Source organism: Rhinolophus sinicus, chromosome 1 (genome assembly GCF_057876585.1).
Source record: "Rhinolophus sinicus isolate RSI-liver-muscle chromosome 1, RSI-T2T, whole genome shotgun sequence".
NCBI lineage: Eukaryota > Metazoa > Chordata > Mammalia > Chiroptera > Rhinolophidae > Rhinolophus > Rhinolophus sinicus.
This window is the reverse complement of record NC_142501.1, coordinates 24,110,230-24,128,025: the sequence shown is the minus strand read 5'-3', so window position 1 is coordinate 24,128,025 and position 17,796 is coordinate 24,110,230. Positions and strand designations below refer to the sequence as shown.

Sequence of the window (17,796 nt, the reverse complement as noted above, 5' to 3'; positions counted from 1 at the left end):
GGAATGCTGTTAGCACTGAGTCATTGGCATCTGGAAGACAGAGTGTATAGCTTGTGAGGAACCTGAATCAGAATTTGGCCAGTCGTTACTGCAGTGTACAAATTACATTTCTAAAAGAGTACCCAACTCTGAGAGCAGCTCTTCTGGGAAAGAGGAGAGAGTCCAAAGGGTGCATGAGGGTTAGTGTGAAAAGGGCATCTAGGGTTCTGCTAGCTGTTCACTTAGCCTGGTGCAGGTGTTTGGTCGTGGGCCGATAGCAATGACAGAGGTGTGTCAGTAGCCAAAGGAAACCACTAAGATGCCATTTGTGCAGAGGCTAGAGTTATTTATATATATCCATTAGTGTGGGTTCTGATATCTTTAATGGGGAGCAGGGGCATGAAGTGTAGGTAGTATAGGATTTAAATGAGTTATTTTCTTGAAGTGCTTGTTCAGCAAAAACATTGGGGTTTCCTGTCTATTTTTGTTTATTTTTCTTACAAAACTATGTTTCGGCCATCCGAACAATCTTAGTACAACCGAAGACTCTTGGCTATCTTTCATTTAGCAAAATTCTTTCTGGTACTGTGATGTGTGTTTTCTGTCAGCTAAAATTTACAGGAATTGTGAGCCACAAGGATTTCCTGAGGAGAAGCTCCCACATGCTGTGTCTGAGGTTTCTCCTATTTCTTTTGGCAGCAGTGACATTCTCCAATACTACAAAATTATAGTTTGAGTTCAGTGCTGATAATATCTCTTCAATAAAACAACTTAACTGAAACACTTGTGGTTCTATTTTGCTTAAACCAAGGAAAAAAGTTATAACAGAGAAAATTAACTATCACCACCTACTCTGCCTTATGCTCCACAAATAAAGTCCCCTTCTGAAGCTGCCATCAACTTATAGTGATACTCACTATATGAAACATAAACATTTCTGTGCATTAGTTTATAGGCCTAATAGGCCCAAACCTTCAAATATAGTGGTTAGAACTGTTGCAGTAGGAAGCCTCATCTTGCTGTAAAAGAAAAAAAGAAAAAGAAATTACTTTATGTTGGGTGATCAGGTTTTAATACTAAGACAGGATTTGCTTTTTTCACTCTCATTCTCTCATGCATGTAGAGTACATAGGGCTCATCAAATGGTTTGATATTCCATATTAAAATTAACTTTTTTTATATTACATCATATTATATAAGACCCGGTCTTATAATATAGTAAAATAAGACCGGGTCTTATATTAATTTTTGCTCCAAAAGACGAATTAGAGCTGATTGGCTAGGTCTTATTTTCAGAGAAACACGGTATCACTTGTAGAGTTTTGTTATGGCTATTCTTTGATAATGCAATTATTAGAAAAGACTATTAAAATACTCCACCCTTTCCAACTATACATCTGTTTAAGGTCTGGTTTTCTTTATATACTTCATCCAAAACAATAAATGTCAACAGATTGAATGCAGAAACAGATATAAGAATCCAGTTATCTCCTATTAAACCACACAGTTAAGAGATTTGTAAAAATGTAAAACAATCCACTCTTCTCAATTCTTTTATTTTTCATTTTGGAAAAAAGAAAGTTTTCATTAAAATTTATGTTCCTTACATTAGTGTTATAATGGGTTTGTTATTTTAAGTAAATTAATAACTTAAAATTTTTCCGTTTTAATTTCTAATATGATAAATATTGTTACACTGCCACATCAACAAAAGTTATTTGTGACCCTCAATAATTTTTAAGACTACAGGGAGGCTTGGAGACCAAAAAAAAAAATTGAAGAACCACTGGTCATGGTGTGGTTTTTTTGAGATCTATCACATAGTACACACGTTATTTGGCAGTTTCAGAGAAAACAGTGATAGTAATTTTATCCCCCTAAATGTTTTATAATTAACATAAAATAATAATTTTACTAAAAATCCCTTTGCATTCTTAAAAATTGCTTATGTGCTTCAAGGTCTATCTCGGTCAGTTAGTTCATCTTGGCTTGTTAACCAAGGGATGTTTGTTTTTCATTTGTGTTATCATTGGTTGAATTTTAAATTTTCTTTGGCTCAAAAGTGATTGAAGCATAAAAGTATAAATAAAACAGTAAAATGCTGCAACTCAGAATACCATCATAAGCATAATAAATAAAGTTTTAGTGTTCATACAGTTCAAGTTTATATGTTAGAAAGTGATATGATTTTCATTAACAGACAAAAAGACAAAAGTGAAAATAAGAAATACGATTACTGGAATGATAGTTTATCAGACCTGCAGTACTTTCATTCGTAGTCTCCAAAGGTTGTCTTTTCTGAAATTCTGTCAAATACTTAGTTACATAGAGCCATGAAACAAAGCACAGTGATGGTCTTGGCAAGCCAGAATTTCCCAGAACTGTAAAACTGCATTCTAGGATGAAAGTGATTAATTCTGTCACCTGAAGATGGGGAAGAAAGAAAGGCATGTAGAGTTGCAGAACACAAGTGGATATATCACACCTTTGACAAGAAGCTTGTAAAACCCACCAAAAGGTCTATATTTGGGAAAATGGCAGAATGTGCTACTGGTAGAATTACTGTGTCAAATGAGACTGTTGGACATTATCAGTAGTATACAAGGTAAACAATGAATGCTACTATTTTTGTGAAATACGAAATAGTAAGTGTTCCTGATAATGGTGATCCTGAGTATATACGCTCTTAGTCGATGTACAGAACATATATGGAGAACAAAGTATTCATTTTTTCTCTTCTGTTTAGTCACTTAAAAAAAAATCTGCTACAGATCTTCCATTTTGTTATTTTGTGAGCTGTGACATAAACTGGAAAAGAAAGGGACTCAAGTCAGTGCTATCACAGCATCACCTAAGTGTACAGTAAGAAAGGACATACAATTGGAATCAAAAGAAGTTTGGCCCCATGCCCACCCCACCCCCAAGCCTCTTCCCAGAGAACAGTTAGCCGGCAAGAGTGTGCCTCATGATCTCGACTGCATCTTCAATTAGAACAAGCGTCAGCAAATGAGATTGTTGGGCCAGATTTGTCCCAACCATAGTTTTTACGCTTTTTAATGGTTGGGAAAATATCAAAAGAATGATATTTTGTGACACATGAAAATTATAAGAAGTTCAATTTTTCCATAAATAAAGTTTAATTGGAACATAGCCATACTCATTGGTTTATGTATTAATTAATTAATTAATTAATTAATCTGCGGCTGCTTTTGCACTATAGCAGCAGTGTTGATTAGCAGAGACAGAGACCATATGGCCTACAGAGCCTATAGTAATATTTACTGTCTGGCCTGTTATACAAAAAGTTTGATGATTCTTGAATTAGAGTAATTCCACTTTGATCCATCTAATTTATTGTTCTTCCCCATGGGAGTTCATTTGAAGAAAGTATTCTGCCTTAAAAACAAGTTGTTGTTTTTTTTCTTTTTTTTTAAAGTATGTAAACTTTTCAAAAGGTCAGCCGGAATGAACTAGCATTCTTGTTCATTTGCCACTTGGGGGTTCACAGTTCAGTCTGAAAATACAGATTGAGTAATTCAGGGCAATATCTGAAGATCCATTGTGGGTGATAAAAAGATTAACCATTTGTGCCACCAGAGATTTTAAATATGGTAGAGGGATAAGAAACATTCCTCCTTATTTTATAATTTTTTGCATGTTTTTCGCAAAAGAGATTAAACAGTTTAAAAGGTCATTTGACTCATTCACGTTCTCTTAAATTGATAGCCAGCAAATTGCTACCAGTCCAGCAAATTCCCACTCGTCCTCATTTTTTCAAACTCAAGGATATATTACCTAAAAGTGTTGGTCTAATTTAGCTGTCACTCCTCTGTTTCCATAGCAACCAATACGTTCCTGTAATTATTTTTTTGATAACCAATCACTTCTATTTATTTCAGGACATAATATAATTTTTAGACCCATGAATGATACTGAGTTATAACCCTGTTTAAATATCCATAGGGCATTTTATTTTTGCAAAGATAGGTTCTAAAAATCATAAAACCAGATAGACTAATAATAATGCACATATCAGAATTAGATTAAAAATTTAGTCATGGCTCTCATTCACTCTGTCCTGGCATTAAAGATGTTATAAAGATACTCAGAATACCAGCAAGTATCCCAACATCTTACAGACATAGATGTTGTCAAAGTTCTTTCTCTGATTTTATTCTTTATACTACTGACATGATTTAACTTTGGTACATGATATTACTATTTCTCCTACTGTAGCAAGTTCTAGTTTTCTCAAGGCCTTTTCCCCAACTTTTCTGGAAGTCAAATATATTATTTCCAATCCTCAAATTAAAATGTTATCCTCATAAATACACATACATATACCAGGTTGGTATATTCACATATATCCTTTCCAATTTCAGGCTAAGCAAAGACATGCATTTAGCACTATATTAATGCTATTAAATCAAAAGACAATCCAAATTAGTGTCAAGAGAAAATGTGACCTTCCATGCAGTGTTTGATATAGAAGATATTGATTTTGACATATTTGATTCAAATATCAGTCTGATCACACATGTCCAAGAACATTCAAATAATAAACCCAAAAGAAACGGATGTTAACGATTGGTCTTCAAACATAACCAAGATGCCACCGTTGCCTATGATCTCGCCCACATAAAACCACATCCACACCTCTGGCCGCCAAACCATTTAGCAGAGCTTCCTTACCTGTGAGCTATTTGAAGCTTCCAGTTTAAGCACTACTGACTATTTTTTTCAAGTTATAAGTAGCTGTAGGGATCTTAGCAGGGGTTGGAGAAACCAGCTCAACCTTGGCATATGGCCAGTTGAGGCTTCGAGTAAATCACAACAGTGTTTACCAGCACCGGGGCCGTCTCTGCGAGATTATGGACAAACGGCCATGGTTCTAGGATGGAAAGTCCGTGGCCTCCACATTCCTGTAATTACTAATTTGCTTGGTGTCTCTGTACTAAGCTATAAGTAAGCGTCTTTAGTGTCTTCCTCTCGACATAGGTGGTACTGTTTATAATTTTAGGTAGTAGAGTATAATATTTCACTGCTGGCTTTGGAGTTAGATCTAGCCTACTTTCTCTAGTTGAGTGACTGTTCCCTCATGTATGAAATGGGAATAACAATAGTGGTGATGATGATACCTTTCAGAGTTTGTTGTGAACCTTAACAGATGATGCTTGAAAATGCTAGTTAAGCTTTTGCCACATGGTATGTACTATGTCATCTATGTTGCTGGTTTTTTTGTTGTTCTTTTAGCGTGGTTGTATCTCTAACACCTAACATAAAGTCTTTTTAAAGTATTACATTTTTGTTGAATGGAATCAACATTTGTTTTTAAATGTCACCAACTTGCTATTCACCCAGAAAGAGTGGTCTCAATAGTGATGATGGTATTTTTGTTTGGGGGATTGAGGTGATTTTTTTTTTTTTAATCTGTTCCAAAACCTATGCTCTTTTCACATAGCTTAGCTGAAGCTGAAGTATAAATTGAGTGCTTATTTCGAGGTCTGACAATTAAGTTCGTGAACTCATCCTAGAAAAAGTGCTACATACCTCATTGCTGAATATCACTATGGTCACCTTCAAAGTATTCCCCTAGGGAAGCTATGCACCGATGCCAGCACCTAGTCCACACTTCAAAAGAATTTTGGAACTTTTTCTGGAATGGCCATCAGAGCTGTCATAATATTACCCTTGATGTCCTGAATGTCATCAAAATGTCTTCCTTTCAATATTTCCTTTATCTTTGGGTAAAGAAAGAAGTCTTTGGGGCCAGATCAGGTGAGTAGGGAAGGTGTTCCAATACAGTTATTTGTTTACTGGCTAAAAACTCCCTCACAGACAGTGCCGTGTGAGCTGGTGCATTGTTGTGATGCAAGAGCCGTGTATTGTTGGTGAAAAGTTCAGGACTTCTAACTTTTTCACGCAGCCTTTTCAGCACTTCCAAATAATAAACTTGGTTAACTGTTTGTCGAGTTGGTACAAATTCATAATGAATAATCCCTCTGATACCAAAAAAGGTTAGCAACATCGTTGCTACAAGTTTGCGAATTTAAGTGTCAGACCATGTATGTGCCAGGAACTGTTCTAAGTGCTTTGTTTAGTCCTCATAAGAACCCTATGAAGTAGGTATTGTTGTTCTGATTTTTAGATGAGACAGCTGAAGCATGAAGACTATAAATTGCCATAGGTTACACAGCTAGTAAGCGGCAAAAGTTGGAATTTGAACCTATGTTTTCTGACTCCAGAGTTTGTTTTTAACCACTGTTCTAATGCTTTTGTTAGCAACACTGTCTTATTTGCCATATACTTGTATATAAGCTTATCTTAGGTAACTTTCTTGAAGTTTTAAGTTTGTTTACCATGCCGGGCACTGTATGTATTATCTAAAGTAGATAATACATATTTGTGCTTGAATAAATTAATATGATTGTATGATAAAATTACAATACAGTATAATCACTGCCTAATTCTACTTGGCTTCAAGTAATAACTGTTTTTCACTCTAGGTCCTCTTAGGAGCTATCTATAGCCAGGATTGGCTGTTATGAAGCAATCTAATACTACAAAAATGTGGGCAGAGCTATTGCTCAACAAATCTATTTATATTCCTAAATTCATTTTTCCTTGCTGGTCCTCACTCAAAAAAATCTGTGTATTTTATTTAGAGTTTTCCCTGTTTGGGGCCCCTCTGTTGAATTATTGAGGCTTTTTTTTTTTTTTTTAATGTTAAATGGCATTAAATTCTTTATAGATTAAGCCTTAAAGAATTTGAGTATACTAGTCATAATAGTGAAGTTTGGTATTGCGTTTGGCCTCTAAAACTTTTGAAATAGTAATGATCTTAAAATTTGCTTTATTTAAAATGTCTTTTTCAGAATTCTCCACTTTACCAGTACTTACAGGATCTGGGACACACAGACTTTGAAATATGTTCTTCTCTGTCACCAAAACCAGAAAAATGCACAGAGGGACAACAAAAGCCTCCTACAAGAGCCCTGCCAAAAGTAAGAAAGCATGCTCATCCGCTATGACTTAATCTTTTGTTCTTTACAAAAAAACAAAAATAAGAAAACACCTTGTAAGTGCCTCCATGTCCTCCCCAACACTGGAAATAATTTATTTTATATTTCATCAGTAGTATAAAATTGTCTGTTTAGATACACGTGAATCCTTGCTGATTTGGACAATCTCATGGGTAATTTGTATAATGAATGGAAATTAATATGGTTGAGGATTAAAATATTTATTTAAATATTGACATTATCTGGAAGGGATCAGAAAAAAAAACCTTAATGAGAACCCTATTAGGACTCCTATGTTAACTGGAATTTTTTTTTCCTTTAAATATATTTTTTAAAAAGAGCACAAACTATAAGAAAGCAATTTAGTAAGATATTTTATAACACTTTCAAGGATATGCAATGGAGTCGATAATACCTCAATTTCTGATGCCCTTAATATCTGCAGTATTACATATTTTTATGCAGTAAATATCTCAGAGTTGATGTACAGCATTACGAGGCTGAGATATCAGAAGAATCTCCATTGACTGTGTTCTACAAAATGAATTAACTAATGAATTCATTTATGTCCTATTAGACATATTTACTAAAGAAAATATTCCAGTATGTTTCAGTTTTAACACACCGAATTCTAATTTAATAGAAAAAATATAACCAGGTTACCTAATTTCTTGGTTTAATCAATGTTTTATTACAAGACTCAATTACTTTCAGGAGGAGGCTTTTAAAGTTTTGCTCATTTACTCTACGGTAATAGAAGTCTTTTCTCCTGTTCTTAGAAAACCCCTAAAGTGTGAGGTAACCAAGCTGGGCCCATTTACAACAGCAAAGTAAATCCCACGGAAATATTTTGTTTTATTTTCTGACTAATACCCACAAGACAGGAGATAGGGAAGTGAAAGCTCACAGAGATCAGAACCAGTTTTGCTAGTTCTCTCTACTTAAAGCCTTTCTTCTTGCCCCTTTCAAATATGAATGTTCCCAGGAAGGGTTTTGAAAGGAAAACCTAGATTATATCTAATTGGTTATTTATAGATTAAAACTTGGATTTGAGATTACTTGGCCACAAAAGACAAAGAAAGGGTCAAGGGATAATCTTGGGGCAGGAGGTGAGCATTGATCTCTTGGGTTTTTCAATCCTTTTCATTTAGGACAGGTATTTTTACATGTAGAAATGTTATTATTAATTTATAATAAATAAAATGAGAGTTTAAAATGTCATTTCTTCAGAAATTGAGGAACAGTAAAAAGCATAGCCAGAGGATGTTTTTCAAAATTACCACATGTCTAGAAAGTTTGTGTGGTCTTAGTCTTAACACATTTCAACTGTATGAGCTATATATTTTTCTAAAATGGAGTTTTACTAAATCTGAGGCAGCTAAATTTTAGAGACTTGTACTATTTAGTTCCTTCTTGGTGGATATATTTTTAGAATTGCCCTCAAAATTCTGATCAAGCAGTGAAGTACAAATTATTTTCTTTGGAAAGCAGATTTTTGTATGAGTTCATGATGAAACAGTCATTAACACTAATCACCTTTTTTAAAACTTTTTTTTTTACTGTGAAAGCACTTACTGAGTATCTGTACTGGTATTCTCACCATGAATATTCATTTTCTGTATACTTTTCTGGTTTCTTTTCCCGTGATTTTTTTTTTCTTTTAGGAATCACTGGCTTGCTTTTAATTACTTTTAGCCCTTAGGCTTTTAAAAGTGGAATCAATCAGAAGGCAAGGGTGTAGGAGAATCATTTTCCAACATTTCTCTTGTAAACTCATATTTAAGATTCCTCTTTGGAGTAAAACAGGCTCTTCACTCTTTACAGTGTGATTTCTGACTTGCAAAAACTATCTCCATGTTTTTTCCCTAGATTCCCCCATTCAGTCTTGGCTACCACAATCAGACAGACAGAAAGCACGAGAACCTCTTTTTCTTGTATCTGCACTGGAACCTTAGCAGCAGACAATAACTGCTCCATGTCTGTCAAATACATAAGCATTTCTGGTAACTACTCTTAAACATTCCTTCCATAAATTTGAGCATCAGACCTCTTCTCTGCTTAGTCTGTTTTCTTAGAGCAATCTCATCTACTTTCTTGCCCTCATTGGATACTTATGTCCTTTCTATTTATGGAGTTCCAGGTGCTTGTGAGACATTTCCACCTGCGTGTGCCCCAGGAAACTCAGCTTCAACATATCTAAAATAGTGTCTTTCCTCGGCACCCTACAAACAAAATATTTTTTCATGTATTCCCAAATTACCACCCTTTTAGTTATCTTACGATTTCCCATCACTCCCATACTGATTTGGTCACTAAATGATGTATCAAGTCAACTTCTATGTCTTTAAAAATCTACCCCTTATTCATTACCATTTTTGCTATCCTAGTTTCAGGCCTATGCCATTATTTCGCTGGACTAATATCCTTCTAATCATGCTTCTGGACTGGTCATTCTCTGCCAGTACAGCCTCTGCACTATTGCCAGTTATTTTTCTAAAAAGCTGATTTTTATTGTTTCATTCTCTTGCATAAAAATCTTTGGTGGCTCCTCTCAGCCTGGAGGATAAAATCTACACTATTGTGGCATATAAGACCAAAGTCCTTTAAAACTCATCTCAGTGTACCTTTTTAACTTGATTACTATTCCCTCCTTCCCTTGGGATTTAGCTGTCCCAGACTAGGCCACCAGCCCTGTGGCATGCTTTCCCGTGGCTCTCTCCTTTAATTATCCCATTCCCTTGCCTGTTCTAACCTCCTTTGTTGTTAAATTCCTACTCATCTGTCAGGGCTTAGTTCCAGTGTTAGTTCCTCTTGACCTCTTCTTTTCCCACACCTTTTCTTATTTTGTGTTGGTTTGTAATTATTTGCACTGTCTCTTCTGTACTAAGTTCTTGACAACAGTTGTGTGTATTCCTCTTTGTTCACATGCCCCTTTTTCAGTACCTGGGATATAGTAATCACTCAGTGAATTTAAGTTCCATTTACTGGCATGCTCAGGAAATGGGCTATTAAGGTATAGTGACTTTTGGGGTGATTCAATAATCTAACTTTTATTTCAGTGAGGCAGTTTTTCTAAAATTGATAAAAATAATCTTTGTACCTTAGTATTGTAGAGTGAAATGTTCTTAATATTTGAGAAGTTAGCGTACCTTATGGTTTTCCTTTTGAGATACATACCACCATCATCTTGCCATCGATTATAGTGTACCTAAGATAAACGGGCTGCTTCAGGATGACTTCTGACTGCTCATTAAAAATCATATTTCCAGGCCTCATTCCAAACGTACTGAGTCTGAACCTTTCTTTGGGGGCCCGGGAATATGTTTCTAACTAAAATAGAATAAGGGTGATTCTGATGTGGGAGTAAATTTGGGCGCTAATAAGGAGGCTGAGACATACTGACAAAACACATAACCTGGATGATTGTTTTCTCCCTTTTCCTGATAAAAAATTTGATTAATTAGATGTAAATTATTCGAAATTTTTCTGCTGTTTAGGTGTGGTTTAATAATCCTATACAATGTAATTCATTTCAGCAGGGCATCCTGGTAAAAGTGGCTAAAACCATCAAAAGTTGGATTTTTTCTCAGTGCAATAAGAAAGATGACTTACTTCACAAGTTGGTAAGTGTCCTTTGTACTTTTTTTGTCAATTTTCAGGGCTCCAGTTTCTTAGAGAATCAATGAATCAGAATTTGTTTTGCTACTGATTTGGGCAGTGATTGGTTTTGATTAGATATTCTGGGCAGTTTTCCAAAAGGAGACTGTCTACTTCATGAAGTATTAAATAAAGTTGTTTGTATCACCTAAAAAAAAAAAAAATTCTTCAATTTTTAGAAATCTTTGAATTTGTACTTATTAGTATTGTTTCATAGTTGTTCTAAGAGGTTATTAGCCACTTAGAATAAAATATTCTGGTAGTTATCAAAACCATATTTGTTAGATTACTAATTTCCTGCTGCCATTTTCCTCCATTGACAGTTATTCCTCTTGTATTGGTTTGTAATTATTTGTACGGTCTCTTCTGTACTAAGTTCTTGACAACAGTTGTGTGTATTCCTCTTTGTTCACATGACCCTTTTTCAGTACCTGGGAAAATCTACCTATTAGTGGGATCTTCTCCCTTTTTATTAGGAACTGGGCTGTCTCTATCCTTATTCCCATACCCTATGATTTACCAAGTCTGGGCAAAATCGAAAGTGGTTCTTCCCTAATATATTTATCATTAATCTACCATTCTCTGATAACTTCATATCAGAGGAAATGGGCTATTAAAGTATATTGACTTTTGGGGTGATTCAATAATCTAACTTTTATTAGTCTCCCAGGACTGATAAATCACAGAATTTCCCAAAGACTTGGAATAGTCAGCATCGAGAGTCTTTGTGACTGCAATGAGGCTTGCTTTTTTTCTCTCTCCCTCTCTCTCTCTGCTGTAATGTATCTGTTGCTTGACCCCCTGACTCCCAAGAAGGAGTACTTCAAGTTTTTACATCCTAACAATACAAAATCCAGGTAGTATAGCTAAAAAATTGAATTATGATGTTCTCGTGAGTCTTAATAGGGTTATCAGGTTACAGGTAAGGAGGTTTTCAGGATCCTCTGCTGGCCTGTGACCTTAAGATGATAATTATCATTCCTGTAAATTATCATTCATAAAGAAATGTTTACAAAGTGCTTTCACATTTTGATTTTGAAATCAGACACTATGAGGTTGAGTGCATTTTACCAGTCGGAGGGCCTGAGGTTCAGACAGCTTAGTTTGGTTTAAGAATACTTATTAAATAAATTGTTCAAGAATGTTCAGGTAGAGAGTGATAGAGTCAGAATTTGAAACCAGGTGTTCTGGTTTCAAAGCCCAAGGCTCTTTCCGTTAAAATGCAGTACATCTCTAGCTTGAATATTATTATGTTTTGACTGACTAAAATTACTTTTTTAGCAATCCAAAAGGGCCAGTTCTCCGTTCAGGGTTTTATCTTTGTAGGTATGTTGAGAAGGTCAATGAAGTGTCTTGTCATCTACATAGAATATCATCTCTGTCCAGGTGGAGCTATTCTCATTCTTCAGTGATACTAGGACTGTGGTGAGGTGTATGGACCCATATACATTTTTCTGTGGTTTTTATCATAGTCTGCATAGTCCCAATATTTCCATTCTTGGTTCTTTGTCATTGGCTATGTTTCATGTGATGCTTCACTGTAAGTGTGAGCTTCTGTATGTATTCCTTTTGTGCCTAAATTATGGAAAATTGTAAGACGTACATACCTAAGGAATAGTTTATGGGTAATGGGACAAGGAATTACCCAGTTGGCTTCTGGCATGAGGTTGCTTGACTTTTTCCCCTGGATTGTGACATATTTAAATTTTTATTAACTATACAGATATTGAACCAATCCCTCTTTCATTTTATATAAATACTGGCAATTGCTCCATGATATCTGGACACTTTGCCATTGTTCATTTTTATTAAGGTAGTACTTAAAGATTAGAAATCACTTATAGCAACTATATTGGTAGTTTAGTGGTATTAGCACTTTTTAAGCACTTTTTAGTCTATAAAGTGCTTTCACACGTTATCTCACTAGATCGTCATCAGCTTTATCAAACAGCACTATATATGTTAAAAAATGTATAAGATCATTGCAGTGTATCAGCACATAAATAAGTTCCTTTCTGCATCCCTAGGGGCAAAAATAGAAATCTCTTTATTCTTTAGCTGTGCTTTTCATACACTTTGCATCCATCCAGGCAGAAATTTTCTTAAGTTACCTTCTGATGCCATTTCTCTGATTAGATTCTAAAAAGATTCTCATTATCTATCCTATCAAATCCAATACATCACTTCGCCATAAAAGAGTCTACATAATTTGGCCCTAAGCTACCTTTCCAGCCTTAACCACCAATATTTTCATCAGCCAACCCCATCTTTCTTTTCCTTTGTTCCACCCCTATTCTGTTTGTCTATGTCTGTGCTATTATACTGTGGTGCAGTTCCTTCCATTTTGCTATTATTGGAATCTTTTCAATAAGCAGTCCTAACTCTTCCTCATGGCCTTTCCCAGAAACTTCAGCTCGCCAGATCTCTTATTTTCTACAACAATCTCGTAATAATTATCTATGCTATGCTTTGTATTATATTATGTGTGCTTTACTTTATTGTATTTTAATTATTTCGTGTGTACTGACACTAGCAGCTAACACATACTGCTTACTGTGTACCAGATACTCTTAGTATTTTACAATATTGACTTACTTAAATCTTAAAACAACCTTATGAAGAAGGTACCATTTATTTTGCAGGTGAGGAAACCGGAACAGAGAGGTTATTAACCTGCTTAAGTTGTGGAACCAGGATATAAACCTAGGTACTAACTAGGTCTTGCATTCAAACCTGTTGAGGGGGAGCCAGAGATCGCAGGGTCCACCTCCCTGAAGCACAGAGCTAGGTAGATCATGCCTACTAATAGTTACGTCCATCAAATTAGTACCTTTTAAATGTCTTCATATGTTTGAGACTTGGCCCTGAGTCCAAATAGAGCTGTTGTGACATGTGTCTTCATTTAGTAGGTATCTGTTTCTCCAGTATTTTGTTTGCCACATTGTACAGTTTCCATAGTTTCTACAGTTCTTAGTTTTGTAATTAAAGAGTAATCTTTTATAATTTATCCTTAAGAAAATTAATTCATTAATCTAATTCAATTTTATAGCTATAATTATCAGACTGTAGTTCAAGTTACTCCTTTGTAGAGGCAATCTAACAATTAAGATAATACTGCTTTAGTTATCTGGAGTATCTTGGTCCCTTTCAAGTTTATTTTTATGTGTAGATGATTGTAGGTTGTTAGTTTGTCACATTCTTTAATCAAATATTTCCAAAGCTATTAATACTGCCTCAAAGCACATTTGTTTGGGGAAAACATTATCCCCATTTTGGAGACAGGTCTAATGCTAAGGAGTGGTGCTGAAGAAAGTGAGTACATGTCTTTATCATGGTCTGTGCAGAGGGAAAGCTCCCATTGCCTTAATAGCTTTCCCGTCTCTGTGAGCCTCAGCCTTCATTTATTTAGGCTTCTTTAAATTTACCCATATATATATAGGTGTAGAGAGGTCTCGTAAAAGGTATGATTTAAAGCTTTTGCAGCAAAAGCTTGGTTTTTAATACTTGTATTTGCGTATGTTTATGTCTGCTTTGGGGGTCCAAACCAAATAACAATACCAATATGTGAAGATCTATTTTAAAGATTACTTGAAAATGTACCCTGCTCCACTCCTGCCCCTTTTGCTTCCCCCCTCCACCCAACAGTACTATAAAGTGAGCTGTGCTTTTATCTCTTTATGAAAGTGGGTGGGACATCAAATAATTAAGTGGTTCTTAATGTTAGAATCAGGATTGTAAGAAGAGAGAGGTGATTGCTCACATATGAGACAGAAAAGGGCTGAGAGGTTCATGCAGAGTGTGTCAGTAGGTGGTGAGAAAGCCACACCAGGCTAAAAGGAAGATCGATATTCCATTCAGGTGGCGTTCTGTTTTGGATCAGTGAAAATAAATATATATGTACCAAAAGAGACCTAATATTAAAAACGCTCTTCTCTAACAGTGCCATAAAACCCACAGTCAACCGGATGTGTACTTGTAGTTTGATGTATGGATCACTGCGTTCCTACTTAAGTCCCCATTATGATCAGCTAGGGCTGGACTCTGGCGTGGCAAGGATTCCCCAACTAGGGAGAGCAAACCCACTGCTTTCAAACCCTGCGCCTGATTCTTCTACTTTAATTGCTAAAGAACTTTAAAAGTTCTCTTTATTTTTATGTTACAATAGGATCACTCTATTCCTAAATTTAATACGAAGTAAAACTTTAAATTTCTGATGGAGCAGACTGTATACACTTAGGATTTGAAATCAGAATTCTGGACTATTTCGTCTCTTTGGGCTTCAGTTTCCTACGTTATAAGAATGGAGGGCAGGATAACGTATGTCACAGGGTTCCTGTGAGAACTAAACTATCTGCTCTAACGTTGCTACCTCGCCTCTGACCTCCCGCACATACACTCTCCCCAAACCAGTATTGATGACTGGCAGTTCTAGAGAAGCTTTATTCTGTGTCAGCCCACTCTTGCAACTCTTTCATCAGCTCAGTTCTTGTTCATACTTTGACACAGCTCAGGCATCACTTCTTTTGCTCTCTCTGACTTCATTGCAAATTTTGGCCCCTCTATGTCCTTTTCATAATATCTCATGGCACTTCTTTGGGCATTATGTAGTAACTGTTTACTTTAAAGTCTTCTTCATTAAACGATGAACTCTGTAAGTGTAGAGACTTGTGTGGCTTGTTCATTTTTTTGTGTCCTTGGTGTCAAGCATGGTCCCTGGTATGTATAAGATATTTTTTGATAGATGGATAGAAAGAAAAGAGGGAGGAATAAGTGAGCTGGTACACGTGAAAGCATTTTGTAAACTATAAATGCCACGCACGTATTAGTGTGGTTTTGCCTTTCATTCCTTAATGATGTATTTTTAGAATCTAAAGGTCCAGCTTTAGAAGACCTCGATCCTGCTGATGTAATTCTGAGATATTAGACATATTGTTACAGTATCCAGGGACAGCATCTGTGTTACAGGATTACCTTTTCCATGTTGTGTTTCAACAATTTAATCAGTTAAGCCTACCTAGGCAGATTTGTTAATCTGTAATTACTATACATCTCTATCAAAATTTTATATTAGTAGTATATTGGTAGCTCAATAATATCCACCTTAATCTGTACTATTTCATATTTACAGTGAAAAGAAAGCCCCACACAACATACTGAAGATAGATTGGACTGAAAAAAAGGAAGGAAAGATAAAAAGATTATTTTTTTTTAAAGGAAAGAAATAAAAAGATAGATTGGACTGTTACTTCTTCTTCTTGGAGTGTGTACTGAAAATAAACACCTCTAAATTTTATTAGTGCATTAGGAGTTTAGCATTTAATAAAAAAGTTATGTATGTATTAATACTTCTCTTCCGGTCTTTTAATGGCAAGGATATTGGATTCCGACTCGACTCACTACATACCATCCTGCAACAGGAAGTCCTGTTACAAGAGGATGTGGAGTTAATTGAGCTACTTGATCCCAGTATCCTGTCTGCAGGGCAACCTCAACAACAGGAAAATGGACACCTTCCAACACTTCGCTCCCTGGCAACCCCTAATATTTGGTACTGTCCAAAAAACATCTATCCTTTGCTTACATACAGAGTATCAGCAGAGGAAATCCATCGTCGTGCTCTCCACTGTAAAGGCATTACAAACTTCCATACATTTTAGGATTGTAATTAATGTGATGACATACCACAGGTTTAAAAAAAAGTACCTTCCAGAGGTACATACTATTTAAAGTGAAGCTGGAAAAAAAATCCAATTTGTTTATTATATACTTTCAACTCAGTATAATTAGTTCTGTGTTTAACAGCCCAATAAACAGGTATAACATGTGCCAAAAGAATTTCTCTTACCCATATACCTGTGTGCGTGCAGGCCTAGCTAGTTCTTTATTTTTCTTTATAATTAATAGATTATATCATAATCACATTGTAGAGAAAACAAGGTTAGGAAGGGACATGGACATAAATGGTTACCTCTTGCTTTGTTGGCTGAGAAGAGATCCTAGTCTGATGATTCAAAGTATCCTAAAACTTTTCGACCACTTCAAATATGTGGGTCTAATGAAGAAGTCCGAAGCCATCATCTGTTTAAGAAAAAAAGAATAGTAAGAAGTGATTATATATGCAGAATTGTTAATGTCCTCTTCCTGTTAAAGTTCATCTTATCCTTTCAAAATACAAGAACTTGAGATGCTAGAAGGAACCATAGGTTTTAAGAATTTTACAACTTTCAAGTTTTCTTTAGCCACAAATGTGATTAAGCATAAAAGTATCTGGTGAGATTTTGCTTTATGATATTACTAGCATTGTTTAAAAGTAACGAATTCCAAGAGAAATTAGGGCAGGAAAATATTTATTAAGAAGCATTCTTACATGTGATTTTCTTTGTAGTTTGACTGTAACTGTCTTCAGGTATTGTTGATGTTGTTTTTCAGACACACCTCCCTTGTATTCACCTCTTTCTTATATATACACATTCTCATCAAAGCCTTCATTGCTTAAAAGATGTATTTTAATCTGTAGATTTGTAATGGTAAAAAAATTTCATAATTTAATTAAAGCAGCACAAAAGTACAAAGCTTGTCCGTATTAAGATCTACAATATATATTCCAAATTTGTAATGATGATTATTTAAAATTAGATGACTTTATTCTAAACAATTACTCATCAAGTATATGTTATTTCTAATTGGAAAAATCCTTCTATTTTCTTGATATTATACATTGTTGTTCAAATGATTAAAGTCTGATTTTAGGGAAAAGGAATTTATACTATATTTGAATATTAAAGTATTTTAATATTAAAAATTAGTAAAAATTATTTTTACTTTTAAATTTGTAAAATTGGATTTTTAAATCTATAATTTATTTTTAGGTTAAAGAATCCAAACCTAAAAAAGCAAAAAAAAAAAGGTCATTTCAGAAGGCACCTATTTCTTATGTCCTTTACCTAAACTTATTGGTTCAGATTTTAGTACCTAAGCACTAATGTCTGGTTGCTAGATATTTTTTAATTATTTCACATGAGTTTTTTAAACATCATATTTTTTAAGGCATGCGTTACAAAGAAGCTAGCATTTTATTTATTGTAGTAAACCTAAATTACTGGTAAAGTAACTCATCTTTCTCTAGTCTTATGGATAT

The 17,796-nt window shown here is 34.9% G+C and overlaps 1 protein-coding gene and 1 long non-coding RNA gene across 12 annotated transcripts in view; one reads left to right on the top strand and one right to left on the bottom strand.

Moving 5' to 3' along the window:
• The window catches only part of VEZT (vezatin, adherens junctions transmembrane protein), a 66,618-nt gene that overhangs the window by 15,524 nt on the left and 33,298 nt on the right, over positions 1-17,796 (top strand). For 8 of the 11 annotated variants that reach the window (XM_074326165.2, XM_019732163.3, XM_019732161.3 and 5 more), the window contains 3 exons: positions 6,855-6,983; positions 10,538-10,624; positions 16,031-16,206. In XM_074326165.2, the coding sequence (XP_074182266.2) occupies positions 6,855-6,983; positions 10,538-10,624; positions 16,031-16,206 (392 nt within the window). The remainder of the gene's footprint in view (positions 1-6,854; positions 6,984-10,537; positions 10,625-16,030; positions 16,207-17,796) is intronic. The other 3 variants (XM_074326166.2, XM_019732160.3, XM_074326169.2) reach the window with 1 other exon arrangement.
• Positions 1,583-17,526, bottom strand: LOC148759022 (uncharacterized). The gene is made up of 3 exons (XR_016020923.1): positions 17,026-17,526; positions 16,627-16,736; positions 1,583-2,403 (listed from the first exon to the last, which is right to left on the bottom strand). It is a non-coding gene; the product is annotated as an uncharacterized LOC148759022 (long non-coding RNA).